We start from the raw sequence: 18,907 nt of genomic DNA on the forward strand, positions 1-18,907 counted from the left end.
GGACTGAAACGGTTAAGATATTGAAATTTGGGAGAGACAGGAATGTAACATTTGGGGAGAAGACTAATTTTTTTGGAGTGTATTTGTATGTCTGCCCGTGTGTTTGTGATTCGCATAACTCAAAAACTATTTGACAGAATCTTACCAAATTTGGTGGGATGATTGGCCATGATCCTAGGACAGTTGGATTAGATTTCTGCAGTGATTGGGTCAAAGGTCAAGGCCGAGGTCACGAAAAGGTAAAATAATTTCTTTTTGCCATATCGTGGTCAATTTTTATCCGATTTCCATGAAACTAATGCCAAAAAGAGCGTAATTCAATTGGTTATCTTATGATATATAGCATGATATATTATTATTATTATTATTATTATTATTATTATTATTATTATTATTTAGTAATTGGGTAACCCGAGGTTTTACTCAATTTACAGTCTTGTACATAAAAAAAATACCAACATGTTAATGATAATGGTGTGTGTATGAGAGAGAGAGAGAGAGAGAGAGAGAGAGAGAGAGAGGGGGGGAGAGAGATTATCATCTAGTATATCCTTCTAACCCTTACTATACTAGAAGATCACACGATTTCTGTCTCTAGATCTACTACGCTTCGAAAACAGGATTAGACTTATCAGCGTACCGACTGTTGGTCTTAAAACTACGCTTTCTCTGTTATCTTATCTATCCTGCGTTTCCGTCCTCTCTCTCTCTCTCTCTCTCTCTCTCTCTCTCTCTCTCTCTCTCTCTCTGCAGGACAAAGGCCTCAGACACGTCCTGCCACTCCCGTATGTTTATGGTCTTTCAATGTCTGTATATGCCAGGAAATTTTCTTAGTTCGTCAATTCATCGGCTTCTCTGACTTTACCTGCTTCTTTTGCAATCTCTCTCGGGATCCATTCTGTTAATATTAATGTACAATATATATATGCATATATATATATGTGTGTATTTATATGTATATATACATACATATATATACAGTATATATATGTATGTATGTATATATATGTATATATATATATATATATATATATGTGTGTGTTTGTGTGTGTGTATGTATATATATACATATATATAAATATATATATCATTATATATATATTTATATATATATATATATATTTATATATATTATATATATATATTTATATGTATATTTATATACATACATATATATATAACTTTTTTACTATTAGACAGCTTAGAGTAGTGACCCTGAGAATTGTGACACCTTTGAGGTGGCTATCTGTTAATCTTAAATAGACAGTAAACAAACAATTGATAAAATTGAAAAAAAAATATCTATACTGTTATAACCTAACCTCAGACACGTATATAATCTGTTCTATACAAAACCTTTTTTTCCAAAGCTTCCGGTGAGCGACACATCCTTTTCCACCAACATTAAGGTTGCATCATGTTGAGGATAATGTGAAAGGTTGTCAGTTAGTCATAATAAACGAAGCAGATTCCACGAATTCATCAGTGTTGATCTCATATCTTTAATAACAACGTTGCGATATTGATTTCCAAGCGTCTCTTCTGTCCAGTTTGCAAAGCACAACTGCTGCTGCCCTTTGAACTCTTAGAACTCAGGAGGATTTTTTATTTTCACTTCGACGGGAAAGGTCGCTCGCAAAGGGGATGTACAGCTGGCTTTGCAAGTCGAGTGCGCTTCGCGTCGCTTTCCTGTGGTGGTGGTGTCTGGCAATTATTTGTGATTAAATGTTTATATTGGTGGTGTCTGGCAACTATTTGTGATTAAATGTTTATATTGGTGGTGTCTGGCAACTATTTGTGATTCAACGTTTATATTGGTGGTGTCTGGCAACTATTTGTGATTCAATGTTTATATTGGTGGTGTCTGGCAACTATTTTTGATTCAATGTTTATATTGGTGGTGTCTGGCAACTATTTGTGATTGAATGTTTATATTGTTGGTGTCTGGCCATTATTTGTGATTCAATGCTTTTATTGGTGGTGTCTGGCAACTATTAATGATTGAATGTTTATATTGGTGGTGTCTGGCAACTATTAATGATTGAATGTTTATATTGGTGGTGTCTGTTAACTATTTATGTTTGAATGTTTGTATTGGTGGTGTCTGGCAACTATTAATGATTGAATGTTTATATTGGTGGTGTCTGGCAACTATTTATGTTTGAATGTTTATATTGGTGGTGTCTGGCAATTATTTGTGATTCAATGCTTTTATTTGTGGTGTCTGGCAACTATTAATGATTGAATGTTTATATTGGTGGTGTGTGGCAACTATTAATGATTGAATGTTTATATTGGTGGTGTCTGGCAATTATTTGTGATTCAATGCTTATATTGGTGGTGTCTGGCAACTATTAATGATTGAATGTTTATATTGGAGGTGTCTGGCAACTATTAGTGATTGAATGTTTATATTGGTGGTGTCTGGCAATTATTTGTGATTCAATGCTTATATTGGTGGTGTCTGGCAACTATTAATGATTGAATGTTTATATTGGAGGTGTCTGGCAACTATTAGTGATTGAATGTTTATATTGGTGGTATCTGGCAATTATTTGTGATTCAATGCTTTTACTGGTGGTATCTGGCAACTATTTATGATTGAATGTTTATATTGGTGGTGTCTGGCAACTATTTTTTATTCAATGTTTATATTGGTGGTGTCTGGCAACTATTTATGTTTGAATGTTTATATTGGTGGTGTCTGGCAACTATTTGTGATTGAATGTTTATATTGGTGGTGTCTGGCAACTATTTTTTATTCAATGTTTATATTGGTGGTGTCTGGCAACTATTTGTGATTGAATGTTTATATTGGTGGTGTCTGGCAACTATTTGTGATTGAATGTTTATATTGGTGGTGTCTGGCAACTATTTGTGATTAAATGCTTTTATTGGTGGTATCTGGCAACTATTTGTGATTGAATGTTTATATTGGTGGTGTCTGGCAATTATTTATGATTAAATGTTTATATTGGTGGTGTCTGGCAACTATTTGCGGTTAGATATGTTTATATTCTGGTGTATATGAGATTATAGGCTTTATTTCCTCTGTCAACGAAGTTGGAAGGAGGTTATGTTTTACCCCCCCCACCACCGTTTGTGTGTGTGTGTGTTTCTGAACAGCTACCTAGCCACAATTTTCATCGTAGAGTAATGAAACTTGCAGGGATTAACTGTTATGTAAAGAGCTGAAAATTATTAAATTTTGAAAGGTCAATGTCAAAGGTCAAGGTCAGGGTCAAGCAAAATGTCCAATTCACGTAATCAGCCATAAGTTTGGACATCTTTGTCACAGAGACTTCAAACTTGGTTCATATTTGAGTGTATGGAAATCCACGCCAATTAGTCCATATTTAGATCAAAGGTCAAGGTCAAGCAAAAGGTCGATAAATAAGTTGCCGGGGCGGAGGTCTGCGCTCTGCTTAGTGCCTCTCTAGTTTGGTATAGTATTGTATAGTATAATGCTGTTTTTTCATTAACCCTTTTACCCCCAGGCTCTTTGGAAATTTCCAACCCTTAACCCTCAGGGGTTATTTTTTCCCCAGCACATTTTGCAGTATATATATTTTTTAAAATTGCTCTAACAGCCTTAATTTTTGTCATAGAGAGGTCAGGTTGGTCTCATTCTCCTGGAAAATGCCTGAATTTTCTCAAAATATCAAAAATATGAAAAAAAAAATTTATAGCATGTCAGACATCGCCAAGTGGCAATTACATATTCATGAATTTTGTTTCTTATACTCTTAATATCAGGAAAAACTAGCTTTTTGTTAAGGTCTATACGTCAAAGAGCGACTATTTTCGGATCAGTATAGGTCTGGAAAAATTAATTTTTCTGAAGCTATATATGTGGGATAGTGACTACAGTTAGCCATTTCTAGTCCACTGTAGAACAAAGTCCTCAGACATGTCCTTCCAGTGGCCAATGTGGTAACGTCCCTGACTGCTGAACGCCAGACTGGGGTTAAGAGTCCCGCTCAAACTCGTTAGTTCCTTTGGTTGCTGCAACCTCACCATCCTTGTGAGCTAAGGATAGTGGATTTGGGGCAGCCCATAAGTCTATCTCCTGAGTCATCAGCAGCCATTGTCTGGCCTTCCTTGGTCCTAGCTTGGGCGGAGAGGCGGCTTGGCTGCTAATCATGTGTGTATATGGTCAGTCTCTAGGGCATTGTCCTGCTTGATAGGGTAATATCACTGTCCCTTGCCCCTGCCATTCATAAGCGGTCTTTAAACCTTAAATTACGTCTGTTTATGGTCCTTCTGTGCCAGCCCATCGCCGCAAACTTTTCGTTCGTCAGTCCATCGTCTTCTCTTCCTTCCCCGCTGCTCTTACAATCTCTAGGGACACATTCTGTTATTCTTAATGTGCATCTATTATCTGTCATTCTCTTTATATGTCCTGCCCATGTCCAGTTCTTTCCCTTACATGTTGTTAGATTATCCTCTAGTTTAGTTTGCTCTCGTATCCATGTTGCTCTTTTTCTGTCTCTTTAATGTTATTCCCATCATTATTCTTTCCATAGCTCTTTGAGTTGTAACTAGCTTATGTTCTAAGGCTTTAGTAAGGTTCAAAGTTTGTGATGCATAAGTTAATACTGGTAGGACCATTTCATTTAATACTTTTCTTTTTAGAGATAGTGGCATTTGACTTTTCATAATCTCGCTTTGTTTACCAAATGCTCTTGATCTCATGCTTATTAATATTTTAATTTTGGTCTTGTGTCCTGGGGAAGCACTTACTGTCTGTCCTAATTACATATATTCATTAACAATCTATAGTGATTCATTCGTAAATCTTGTCTTTGCATATTCATTTAAACATTATCTTAGTTTTACTCATATTCAATTTCAGTCCATTTCATTTTTTTTTTTTTTTTTTTTTTAGAGATGGTGGCATTTTACCAAAGGTAAAGGTTCAGCATATTAAAAATCCGGGTAAAAGAAACAAAAAAAGTTCATATTTAAAAAAATCCATTTATTTTGAAAAAACTTATAGAACTAGATAATCCTGTATAAATAATCTGATTTCTTTTACACTCTCTCTCTCTCTCTTTATTCAAAAGTTAGACTAGTCAGTTAAAAACATAACCATTGTGTTTTTCTTAATTATGGCAAAATAAAATACATTGTATTTTCATAGTACATAACTATTAATGCTTTTCGTATTGAGTAGATGGGGTTTCCATTGGCAAGGTTATGAAAATGCCCTTGACATACGCACACACATTCTAGAAGGCTCTATTCTCATTGGTCAAAAAGTCATTCTTGAGTGGTTGGTGTTCTATTTTGATAATGAATTGAAAATTGAATTTCTTTGAGTTTTAATACATTAAACAATTTAGTGTAATACTTTTGAATGTACTTTCTGTTCATACACTTCTGGAAATATCCAAGTGCTCATTTTGAAGAGGGTTTGGACACTTCTGAACATACACAAGTGTTGTTCAAACACTTTTAAAAAGAGTTTGGACACTTCTGAACATACACAAGTGTTGTTCAAACACTTCTGAACATATTCAATTGTTCAAAGACTTTTGAAAAAGGTTTTGGACACTTCTGAACATATTCAATTGTTCAACCACTTCTGAAAAGGGGTTCAAACACTTCTGAACATATTCAATTGTTCAAACACTTCTGAACATACACAAGTGTTGTTCAAACACTTCTGAACATATTCAATTGTTCAAAGACTTTTGAAAAAGGTTTTGGACACTTCTGAACATATTCAATTGTTCAACCACTTCTGAAAAGGGGTTCAAACACTTCTGAACATATTCAATTGTTCAAACACTTCTGAACAAACCCAAGTGTTCAAAGACTTTTGAAAAAGGTTTTGGACACTTCTGAACATACAATTGAGTTTAAACACTTCTGAACATACCCAAGTGTTCAACCACTTCTGAAAAGGGGCTTAGACACTTCTGAACATACACAAGTGTTGTTCAACCACTTCTGAACATACCCAAGTGTTCAAATACTTCTTGAAAAGACTTTTAACACTTTCTGAACATATAGGTGTTCAAACGTTTTTGAACGAAGCATTTGGCCACTTCTGAACATCCAGACACTTTTGAACATAGTATTTGAACCCTTTCTGAACATAACCCAGTGTTCAAAAACTTCTTGAAAAGCATTTGACCACCTCTGAACATATAGGTGTTCAAAAATTTTTGAACGAAGCATTCTACCACTTCTGAACACCCAGACACTTTTGAACATAGTATTTGAAAACTTTTTTGAACACTTTTTGAACATAACCCAAGTATTTAAACCACTCGATTGTCCAACCATATTCCAAGAATGACTTCATCACCACCGAAACGCCTTATATGATAAAATATATAAAAAGAGAAAGCTTATGGTGTATTGAAGGATTTTGGAATCTGGGTCCTACGACCCGGCGCATGGACCGGGGAGGCCATTCGCAACAGTGAGGGTTATTGGGGGGAAAATAATTGGCACTTTCTGGTTGATTAAATTTAAATTTTGTTTTGATTTTAAATTTTCAATGGAAAAAACATTAATTAAAATTTCAATATACAATTATTTTCCTGACAACAGTTGTTTTTTACTTGTCTTGGTTAAATTAATGTTTTAAAAATATATATTTTAAATTCAAATATTTATTTATCATTAAATTCAAAATATAGATATTTATTTATTAGTAAATTGTAAATTCAAATATAAATATTTACTAGTAAATTGTAAATTCAAATATTTATTTATCACCAAATTCAAATATAAATATTTATTTAAAATTTTGAATTTAAATATTTACTGAATTGTAAATTTAAATATTTATTAATTTCTTATAAATTGTAAATTCAAATATTTATTTATCACCAAATTCAAATATAAATATTTATTTAAAATTTTGAATTTAAATATTTACTGAATTGTAAATTTAAATATTTATTAATTTCTTATAAATTGTAAATTCAAATATTTATTTACCACTAAATTCAAATATAAATATTTTAAATTTATGAATTAAAATACTAATAAATTCTGATTTTTTCAAATATTTATTGACTTGAATTTTAAATTTTATTCACTATTATATTTTGATTTCATAATTAAAATGAAACACAACTGTTGTCTTGATTATAACCCCCATAAGTTACACTATAACAAACATGCATTTAAGAACTTAACCCTCCCCAACTTAATATACTATTTCTTTTTAATTGGCATTTGCACTGATTCGCGGGGATGCCCTTTTAGCTCGGAAGAGCCTCCTTCTACCTGATTGGTTAGAAATATCTTGTCCAGCCAATCAGCTATCAGGAAACTTCCTCCTCTTAGCTCATTGGTTAGAATGAACTTGTCCAACCAATCAGCTATTAGGAAACTTCCTCCTCTTAGCTCATTGGTTAGAATGATCTTGTCCAGCCAATCAGCTAGCAGGAAACTTCCTCCTTTTAGCTCATTGGTTAGAATGATCTTGTCCAGCCAATCAGCTAGCAGGAAACTTCCTCCTTTTAGCTCATTGGTTAGAATGATCTTGTCCAGCCAATCAGCTAGCAGGAAACTTCTGAGCTAACTTTCCTTCTAGATGATTGGTTAGAAATATCTTGTCCAGCCAATCAGCTAGCAGGAAACTTTTCCAAGTAAGTTTCCTTGTAGCTGATTGGTTAGAATTTATCTTGTCCAACCAATCAGCTATTAGGAAACTTATACGAGCTAAAAAGGGCATCTCTGCGAATCAGTGCAAATGCTAAGTAAAAAAAAAAAAAGTATTGGACAAGGGAAGAGGAGGTATGAAAGTTGGGGGCACAGCCTCTTGGGGGGAAAGAGAAAAAATGGGTTTTTTGAACTGTATTGCTTAATAATATTGCAGAGACTTTGCAACACTTCAGGCAAAGAGGATATATAAAAAAAGTTTACACTTACGAGCACCACCAACAAACTATACACCCTTCTAGTGTTGGTTATATGTTAAAAAACAAAGTTTATGACTAAATATTATCATTATTATTATTACTGACTTAGGAGAAGATATAAACATTACAATGTGTCGTTTTGAACATCATAGGTATATTAACATTTAAGATGATAAGAGGCGATTTGGGTTTATTTTTGGGGGGAGAGAGGAGGAATATGTGACATTCATTTTTAGAAAAAAGTTTGAACATACTTTAAGAAACAGGTGACTAAAGTGCATAGCAGTATCACTTGATATACATATGTATAGATACATAAATACACGTAGCGTATATTCACGTAATGGAAAGGCGGCATTGAAGGCATACGAGTTCGTGATGAGAATGTCGGGACATAACAAAAATAGAAAAAAAAGTGTCAAGATTTCTTTCTCTCCTTCTCCTTCGTCATCATCATCATCTTCTTCACCGCAAGATGACGAAAGCACCCAGCCTGAGCAGACGGACAAACCGACGGACTTCACCCTCACAGGGACACCAACTTCGGAGGCACGGAATCTGGGGAGGAGAGGTCCGAGGAGGAGGACCTCTGCTGCGACCCCGCAGTTCCCGGAGGAGGACGAGGGGGCCGTCACGACTGGGGTGGTGAGAGGCGTCAGCCCCGTGTGGAAGGGCGTCAGGGCCGTGGAACCGCTGGTGACGGGAGTCAGTCCAGTGCCCCCTTCCATCATGGACTCAAAGTTGAGGCCACGCAGGCCGGCCGAAGGCGTCTCAATGGGCACCCCGAGGTCAGCGACGCTGGGGGTCCTCAGGGCCACGGGTGCGACAGCCAGGCTGGTTGGTCTGCGGGGTCTGGGAGCGGCTGCGACGACCTCGTGCTTCACCACTGGGACCATCTCCTCATCTTCGTCTTCCTCGATGGGCTCTTCCTTCACAATGACATCCTCCGCTTTCATCAACAGGGCCTTTTTGGCTGGCACCGCTTGGTGGTGATGATGGAGATGCAAGGAGTTCGAGGTGACGTTGGTCGTGGGAGCTGCAGTGGTGGTCATGGGGGCACTCTGAACTATGGCTGCGGACGAGGCGGTCGTCGTCAGAGAAGTGGCGGTGGAGTTCTGGAAGCGCCTTCGACAGACGGCCTTGTGGGTGGCCAGGAGGAACTCCAACTCATCCCTCTGCTGCTGCAGCAGTTGGATCTCCTGCTGGAGGCCTGACTTCTTGTCCTCCAAATCGTCTGTCTCATCTTGCAGCATGTTGGTCTGGTCCATGCGTCGTTTGCGACACCTGGCGGCTGCTAGTTTGTTCCTTTCGCGACGGAGGCAACGTTTCTCTTCTTCCTCCATGCTGAGCTGTTGGGGAGAGAAGAGAAGGGGGGCGCGTTTAGATAAAGGATCACGGACATGGTAAAATGGGGAAGAGAAAGAGTGACTTAACTATGTTGGGAGGAGAAAAGAGGACACTATTAAATAAATCGCAGCCAGATCTCTGCGCAGACAACCTCTATACAGTTTACAATGCTCCCAAAGGCTCGATTCACTGGCAGTTCTTTCATCAGATAGCCTTTACAACGTTTAGACAAAAAGGGGTCTCTCCGAGGTGATAAATGTGAAGAGGAAGAAAGAAAGAGACCTGAGAATGAAGAATGTTGGGAAGAGGAAAGGAGATACTGTGGTGGTAAATGTAGAAAAGAAGGATACAGACTTGAGAATGTTGAGAGAATGCTGGGAAGACAGAAGGTGGTAAATGGGAAGAGACTGACTTGAGAATGAAGAATGTTGGGAAGAGTAAAGAAGGGGACACTATTACATAAAGGGGGCACCAAGGTGGTAAATGGGAAGAGGATACTGGAGAATGAAGAGAGAATGTTGGGAAGAGAAAAGAAGGGGACATGAGATGGTAAATGAGAAGAGGAAGAGACGGACAGAGACTTGAGAATGAAGAAAGTTGGAATAAAAGAGAACGTTATTAAATAAAGATGTTACTGAGATGCTAAGTGGGAAGAGAAACAGAGACTTAAAAATAGAGAGAATTTTGAGAAGAGAATACGACACTGTTAGGTAAATGGAAAGAAATAAAGATGGGCATAGATACAAAGAATAAAGAGATAAATTGAAACAGGACAACTGGAAAACAGAGAAAACAAGGAGTACAAAGTAAGTATTAAGTAAGCACACAAGACACAAGGAAGAAGAAGATGAAGAAACCAAAATAAGGAATGTCTGTTAACTCATTGAGACGATTAAAGATCTTCAGGAGGGCTAATGACATAAACAAGAGCTGATTGAACCTGCCTAAATATTCTAACACGGCCCTATCGTGTTCAGCGTCACCTCTTTCTTTGCACTCGGCATTATCTCGAAAGATACTTCTAAGATTCGTTTACTATGGTTCGAATATACGTGTGAATACACAACATGAAATATATTAATAGCTGTATTTTAATATTTTTACTCCTGAAATATTTTATATTCTATTTATTTTAGAAAGTAATTAGTCATAAGTTTTAATGTTGTTACTGTTTTTTTTTTAAATAATTTGGTTTAATTGTTCATTACTTCTCATATAGTTCCTTTCCTCACTGGGCTATTTTTTCCCTATTGGAGCCCTTGGGCTTAGAGCATCCTGCTTTTCCAACTAAGGTTGTAGCTTAGCTCGTAATAATAATAATAATAATAATATTATATGTAGCCGTTTCTAGTCCACTGCAGGACAAAGGCCTCATACACATCTTTACTCATATCTGGGGTTTGGTCTGTTTTTATCACCAGTCTGACCAATGCTGATTGGTGATGGTGGGAGACTTTTGTCTGACACCTTAGCAAATCAACCTAGTAATGGGTGGCCCTAACTAGTACAGCTTTGCTGATCACGGCGATACGCAAACCCTTTCACCACGTTAAGGTATCCCCACTCAGGGATATTTAATTATATATGTCTACACTATACAAGTATATTTATATATACATAAGTGAGAATATGATATTTAATAAGAAATCTATGTACTGCCTATTGTAAAACGTCTAAGAGAGTTTACTTAGAGGATAATTATATATATTTTTGGTAAGTTATAAGAAAATGTAAATTTTTATTAACATTTATAAAAAATTGAATTTGAGATTTCAAAAAAAAAATCCTGATATCTAGAAGGATATAGATTTGATTATTGGCACAATTTGCCGTCAGGATTCGCAAAAACATTATTTAATTGAGAGGGAGAGGGAGTGAGAGCGTGGGGGAGAGGGGTAAGGGTGTTAGCTGGTACCTAAGATGACGGGGGGGGAGGTATCAAGAGTAAGGGAGCAGGTGGCGAGAGAGAGAGAGAGAGAGAGAGAGAGAGAGAGAGAGAGAGAGAGAGAGAGAGAGAGAGAGAGAGAGAGTGCCAATACTACGAGGCACTCACTTCTGGGTATCAGCAGTAGAAGCCCCGACCTTGTGGCACTCAGTGAGAGAGAGAGAGAGAGAGGAGAGAGAGAGAGAGGAGAGAGAGAGAGAGAGAGAGAGAGAGAGAGAGACGATGAGTAGGTGGTGGTGGTGGAGAAAGAATGACTCATAGCCTCACTGTGAATCATAATCTATGAATCAACACTGCTAACACACTCTCTCTCTCTCTCTCTCTCTCTCTCTCTCTCTCTCTCTCGAGCATAAGGTTCCTGGATGCTTATATAACTCTCCCCAATCCTTAACGCCTTTCCAACAATTCCTTTGCACACTGGCAATCTCATCTGGCACGATCTTTCAACAAGTGGCAGAGAGAGAGAGAGAGAGAGAGAGAGAGAGAGAGAGAGAGAGAGAGAGAGAGAGAGAGCCACACTAAGATGTCTAATGATGTCAATAAAAGATTTGACATCAAATATACTAAAAAAAAAATTGTCTTCAAAATTAGGTCCTCAAAGTAGGATTTTAAGTGCACATGCACCGGGCGGTAACAAAGGCTAAGCGTGGAGGGTTGGAGCAGTAAGGACACACAATTTGATGCCATGGCATTTCCCTTCTCTCTCTCTCTCTCTCTCTCTCTCTCTCTCTCCTCTCTCTCCTCTCTCTCTCTCTACTCCTACGCACTCTATTATACGCAGTTAATCCGTACCTTGAACGCAAAGACACTTAATTTAATCACATACGCATTTTTTCCATGCTTATAAAAAACAATTTGTTTATCTAAAATATTAAATGAACACAAGAGGCTTAAAAACCACCGGACGATAATACGTAAAATGACAACTCTTTTAATATAAACCCAGCAATATGGCAACACTGGTTTACGAAAAAAGAAAATAAAAACAATAACATCCTGTAAGTGATGAATTTTACATTTGAAAATTTCATACGGTCAACCAAAAACTACCACTTTTGATCCACATAACCAGATGACACTAAGACGAATGAGGCAATTATAATACCCTGGACCATATAGATGACGTACAAAGTTGCGTAAATCACAGATGAGTCAACGCCTTTATATATATTAATATACGCCAGCGATGAACGCCGTGTTATGCTTTCAAACGCGGCTTAAAAACTCTAGCATTGTTAATAGGACAATAAGAAATAGCGAGTGAATCATATTGTATTAATGAAACTCGTCTATATCGGTGCATTGTGATATCTTAGAGTTAACGCACAAACAAACAATAAATAAAATATTCTCGTGACCTGCGTCATTCTTGGATGAGTAAAGCTTTTGGTTTTGAGAGAGAGAGAGAGAGAGAGAGAGAGAGGAGGAGAGAGAGAGAGAGAGAGAGAGAGAGAGAGAGGAGAGAGAGAGAGAGAGAGAAAATAGTCAACTGTGGTGGGTGTCACAACAGAGTGCCAATTTCATGCAATTAATATTATTAGGTTTGAAAACTTCATTTTATATGGCCGCCTTCGACCCCCCCCCCCCCCTCGACCCTCGAGAGAACCAGGATTTGAAAGTATTTAATACCTTTGAGAACCAATCCGGTTTTAAATTTTTGAGAGCTAATAGAGTTTTAAATTTTCTGAGAACCAATCAGGTTTTAAACAATTTTGAGAACCAATCAGGTTTTAAATATTTTTTTAGAAGCAATCAGGTTTTAAATAATTTTGAGAACCAATCAGGTTTTAGATAATTTTAAGAACCAATCAGGTTTTAAATACTATTGCAAACCATTCAGGTTTTAAACACTTGAGAACCATTCAGGTTTTAAGTACTTTTGAGAAGCAATCAGGTTTTAAATCCCTCTGATTTTCTCAGGAATTTATAAACATTCTGGTTCTCAAAATTTTTTTTTTTTAAATCATTGAGAACCAATCAGGGTTTTAAATCCCTCTGAGAACCAGATTGTTTTAAATCTCTCTGAGAACCAGATTGTTTTAAATCCCTCTGAGAACCAGATTGTTTTAAATCCCTCTGAGAACCAAATCAGGTCTTAAATCCCCTTCTAAAATGGCCACCAGAATGACTACACATGCAACCCCCCCCCCCCACCAAAATCCACCTTTGCTAACTCACCCTTTCATCCTTCAAAGGACGCCTGCCGCCCATCCTCCTGCTGGGCAGGTGATGATGCTGTTGCTGGATCTGTGAGGGCATGGCCAGAGCGGACGACGAGGACACCGTGGTCGCGCTGCTTAGAGTGGTCGGGGCCCTGGCGGACTGTTAACGCTGCGGAAGAGGCGGCTCCTCCGGGAGAAGCCGACGAGGACGATGTGACAGAGGACGTGTGTGGAATCTGCGTCAGCGTCCCGCCGCCCCAACACTTGCTGTCGACCGAGACGTAAGTACTGCCTGTAAGACAAATGTTGGGTTTGCTTGTTACTTGGGAGGTTCACAAGAAAGGTTTTATAGGGATAGGAATGTGTTGATGGGCAGGAGAAAGATTTAACGGAGAAGAAAGTCTTGATGGACCAGGGAAAAGTTTGAAGGGGAGGAAAGATGGACCAGGGAAAGTTTGAAGGGAGAGGAAAGATGGACCAGGGAAAAGTTTGAAGGGAGAGAAAGATGGACCAGGAAAGTTTGAAGGGGAGAGGAAAGTCTTGATGGACCAGAGAAAGTTTTGAAGGGAGAGGAAGGTCTTGATGACCAGAGAAATTTTTGAAGGGGAGAAGAAAGTTTTATTAGGTTGGGGAAAGTTTTGAAGGGGAAAGGAGAGTCTTGATGGACCAGAGAAAGTTTTGAAGGGGAGAGGAAAGCTTGATAGGTAGGAGAAAGTTTTCAAGGGGAGAGGAGAGTCTTGATAGGTAGGAGAAAGTTTCAAGGGGAGAGGAGAGTCTTGATAGGTAGAAGAAAGTTTTCAAGGGGAGAGGAGAGTCTTGATAGGTGGGAGAAAGTTTTCAAGGGGAGAGGAGAGTCTTGATAGGTAGGAGAAAGTTTTGAAGGGGAGAGGAAAGTCTTGATAGGTAGGAGAAAGTTTTGAAGGGGAGAGGAAAGTCTTGATGGACCAGAGAAAGTTTTGAAGGGGAGAGGAACGTCTTGATGGACAGAGAAAGTTTTGAAGGGGAGAGGAAAGTCTTGATGGACCAGAAAAAGTTTGGAAGGGGAGAAGAAAGTCTTAATGGACCAGAGAAAGTTTGGAAGGGGAGGAGGAAAGTCTTGATGGACCAGAGAAAGTTATGAAGGGAGAGGAAAGTCTTGATGGACCAGAGAAAGTTATGAAGGGGAGAGGAAAGTCTTGATGGACCAGAGAAAGTTATGAAGGGGAGAGGAAAGTCTTGATGGACCAGAAAAAGTTACGAAGGGGAGAGGAAAGTCTTGATAGGTAGGAGAAAAGTTTTCAAGGGGGAGAGGAAAAGTCTTGATGGACCAGAAAAAGTTTTGAAGGGTAGAGGGAAAGTCTTGATAGGTAGGAGAAGTTTTCAAGGGGAGAGGAGAGTCTTGATAGGTAAGAGAAAGTTTTTCAAGGGGAGAGGCAAGTCTTGATAGAGTAGGAGAAAGTTTTCAAGGGGAGAGGAGAGTCTTGATAGGTAGGAGAAAGTTTTCAAGGGGAGAGGAAAGTCTTGATAGGTAGGAGAAAGCTTTCAAGGAGAGAGGATAGTCTTGATAGGTAGGAGAAAGTTTTCAAGGGGAGAGGCAAGTCTTGATAGGTAGGCGAAAAGATTTTAAAGGGAGGAAATTCTTGACAGGTAGGAGAAAGATTTTTAAAGGGGAAAGGAAAGTCTTGATAGGTAGGAGAAAGATTTTAAGGAGAGAAGAAAGCTTTGAATGGCAGGAAAAAGGACCTTGAAGAGAAGGAGGAAATTTGAAGGAAAGGAAAAAAACTTGCATGGGGAAAGGAAAGTTTTGACAAGCAGGAGAAAGCTTTTAAAGGTAGAGGAAAGTCTTGAAGGGAAGGAGAACGGTTTTTAAGGGATAGGTAAGTCTAGAAGAACAAGAGAAAGATTTTTTAAATGGAAGATAGATCTTGATAGAGAAAGTTATTTTTTAAGGAGAGATGAAAGTCCAGACTGACAGGAGAAAGACTTTAAAGGGAGACGAATGTTTCTTAGAGGAAAGATTTAAAGTAGAGACGGAAAGTCTTAACATGGGCTGGAAAAAAATTCTTTTAAGAAAGGAAGATGAATGACTGGATAGGTTGATTAAAGTCTTATTAGGGAAAGGGGACACTTGACGGCTAGGAGAAAGTTTTAAAGTAAAGAGGAAACTCTTTAAGAGAATCATATTCTTCAAAAGTAAACAAGGTAAACACCTAAATGTTTATCAAATCATAATTTTAATTGAAACTCTAATCATAAAGTTAACGGTCAGTCTCGAACATGAAATTATTGCTAAGGGAGACTAAGTGTTGATGTTACCAGCTCATAATGACTTAATTATGCATAATATTTACTCATTTTTTATTTTAATGTTCTAGGAATTAGTTCATCGTCCTAATTATATTTGATTGTATTTTTAGCAAGGAAAAATACAGTTATTTTTTAATATCCAAAAATAGTTAAACTTTTTTACCATTAGATTTAGTTACTGATATTTGGCAATTTCTAAAAAGTTTCAAATGACTAAATTTTAATTATATTAATTTTACGTAGTAAGTTTTCAAAACAATTTTATTAGTGACTTTTCTGTCTTGAATTAATCTTCTGATTTGACTCTCTCCCTCTCCCTCTCTCTCTCTCTCTCTCTCTCTCCTCTCTCTCTCTCTCTCTCTCTCTATATATATATATGTCAACCCTTCTCTTACTCTCTCTCTCTCTATATATACTATATGGTCAACCCTTCTCTTACTCTCTCTCTCTCTCTCTCTCTCTCTCTCTCCTCTCTCTATATATATATATATATATATGGTCAACCCTTCTCTTACTCTTACTCTCTCTCTCTCTCTCTCTCTCTCTCTCCTCTCTCTCTCTCTCTCTCTCTCTCTCTCTCTCTTATATTATATATATATATATATATGGTCAACCCTTCTCTTACTCTCTCTCTCTCTCTCTCTCTCTATATATATATATATATATATATATATGTGGTCAACCCTTCTCTTACTCTCACTCTCACTCTCTCTCTCTCTCTCTCTCTCTCTCTCTCTCTCTCTCTCTATATATATATATATATATATATATATATGGTCAACCCTTCTCTTATTATAAAGAAATATAAATATATATAAAAATTTACGACGAACTACTTCAACTAATCGAAAATCCCCCATAATTATAATCTAATCGAAATAGTTGAATGACTTCAGATTACCTGATGACTCACCAGTTAAAAATGTAACAATGTTAAAAGTTATTTTTAACGCAAGTTAATTACGATTGTTAATCTATTAATAACATAGTATTCTAGAAGTTTTATTCCAGCTGTGAACAAGTTAAGAATGAACTTCCTAATCGGGTAGTTGAATCGGTGGAACTTCAAAAGTTCAAATTAAGTCTTTTTATAGTTAATGTATGAAAGATCTGTTTGAATGTTGTTACTGTTCTTAAAATGTTTGATTCTAATTGTTCATTACTTCATTTGTAGTATATTTAGGCTATTTCAATTTCTTACTGGGCTATTTTTCCCGGTGGGGTACTTTGGCTTATAGCATCCTGCTTTTCAAACTAGGGTTATAACTTAGCTAATAATAGCATTCTTTTCAAACCAGGGTTGTAACTTGGCTAATAATAATAATAATAAAAGTCTTTTCAAACTTGGGTTGTAACTTAGGTAATAATAATAACAATCTTTCTAACTAGGGTTGTATTTTAAGCTAGTAATAGTAGTAATAATAATTATATTCTTTTCAAACTATGGTTGTAGCTTAGCTAATAATAATAATGATAATAATTATATTTTCAAACTAGGGCTATAACTTAGCTAATAATAATAACAATCTTTTCTAACTAGGGTTGTAGTTTAGCGAGTAATGGTAGTAATAATAATATTCTTTTCTAACTGTGGTTGTAGCTTAGCTAATATAATCTTTTCAAACTAGGGTTGGAGCTTAGCTATAATAATAACAATAATAATAATTATATTTTCAAACTAGGGTTGTAGTTTAGCTAGTAGTAGTAGTAGTAATAATAATAGTAATAATAATAACAACACAACTACTGACCTCCGTTGGGCTGGACCAGAGGCGGAACAAATCCGGCCTGATTCGAGTGATTTTCGGTGGGGGCAAAGTGGAGAGTTCTTCCAGGAACGTCTGTTCAATGTTCCGGAGGGTTGTGGGCGTAAGGGTGGGCGTGGTGCGGGTGGGGACGCCCGCTGTGCACGCCCTCGAGACTGTTCAGCTGAAAAAGATGGGCGGAGAGGGACATAGGTTAGTGAAAATTGATTAAAAGTGATAAAATGTAATAGTATGATTAGAAGGTAGGTGTACTAGTTCAGAGTCATCCATACTAGGTTGGTTTGCTGTTAGTAATTAGATTAGTCTCCCACCATCACCTATCTGTAGTGGCTAGCGTGGTGGTGAATGCTAGCCAAACACCAGCACGTGGATAAGTATATGTCTGAGGTCTGTCTTACAGTGGACTAAAACGGTTGCTTTTCTTTTGTAATTTTATTTCTCTCTCTCTCTCTCTCTCTCTCTCTCTCTCTCTCTCTCTCTATATATATATATATATATATATATAGAGAGAGAGAGAGAGAGAGAGAGAGAGAGAGATAATCATTTTGCTCATTTATACACGTTTTTTCATATTTCATATAATCCAAAAATTTTGGATTCTCTCTTGCCTCGTGATCAGAGACCCAAGGACTATATATACATATATATACATATATATATATAATATATATATGTATATATGTGTATATATATATATATATATATATATATATATATATATATATATATTAGTGTCTACGTAACTGTATAGCTATTTTGGTGGTCCAATCTCTTAGTTAATACCAAAGTCTGACAACCTAATCAGCTGGACCGACTACCCCCACTATCTTATCGCTAGCTAACACTGGCATGCGGAGGGTAAAGTTCTGATTTCCACGCAAAACTAAAAGGGTGGACTTTGCCCTTAATTACATATACATATATACATACATATACATACATAACTTTAGATTCTTGTCCTTAAAGACTACTGACGAAGGAGAGAAGAGAGAGAGAGAGAGAGAGGAGAGGAGAGAGAGAGAGAGAGAGAGAGAGAGAGAGAGAGAGAGAGAGAGAGAGAGCATATATACATACATAGCTTTAGATTCATATTGTCCTTAAGACTACTGACGAAGAAGAGAGAGAGAGGGGGGGACCTGAGGCTGTGGTACAACCTGGCACTAAGAGAGAGAGAGAGAGAGAGAGAGAGAGAGAGAGAGAGGAGAGAGAGAGAGAGAGAGAGAGAGAGAGAGAGAGAGAGAGAGAGAGCATATATACATACATAGCTTTAGATTCATATTGTCCTTAAGACTACTGACGAAGAAGAGAGAGAGAGAGAGGGACCTTGGCGCTGTGGTACGACCTGGCACCAAAAGAGAGAGAGAGAGAGAGAGAGAGAGAGAGAGAGAGAGAGAGAGAGAGAGAGAGAGGGGGGGGGAAGCAGGCAGTGCTCTGAAGACATAGCTATGTGTATGTTTGTGTGTGTGTGTGTCCTTGGACGAAATTTCAAATCTAAACAATTATTTATATCCTTCG

At 37.4% G+C, this 18,907-nt stretch overlaps 1 protein-coding gene across 1 annotated transcript in view; it reads right to left on the reverse strand.

Annotated features, from left to right (window-relative positions):
* Positions 1 to 8,267: 8,267 nt before the first annotated feature.
* Positions 8,268 to 18,907, reverse strand: part of LOC137618755 (fos-related antigen 2-like) — a 15,743-nt gene continuing 5,103 nt past the window's right edge. Inside the window, 7 exon segments of the mRNA XM_068348936.1 lie at positions 8,268 to 8,487; positions 8,489 to 9,235; positions 13,357 to 13,476; positions 13,478 to 13,632; positions 17,378 to 17,428; positions 17,431 to 17,527; positions 17,529 to 17,555. Coding sequence (XP_068205037.1) covers positions 8,413 to 8,487; positions 8,489 to 9,235; positions 13,357 to 13,476; positions 13,478 to 13,632; positions 17,378 to 17,428; positions 17,431 to 17,527; positions 17,529 to 17,555 — 1,272 coding nt within the window. The 3' untranslated portion in view covers positions 8,268 to 8,412.

This window comes from Palaemon carinicauda, chromosome 25, assembly GCF_036898095.1.
Source record: "Palaemon carinicauda isolate YSFRI2023 chromosome 25, ASM3689809v2, whole genome shotgun sequence".
NCBI lineage: Eukaryota > Metazoa > Arthropoda > Malacostraca > Decapoda > Palaemonidae > Palaemon > Palaemon carinicauda.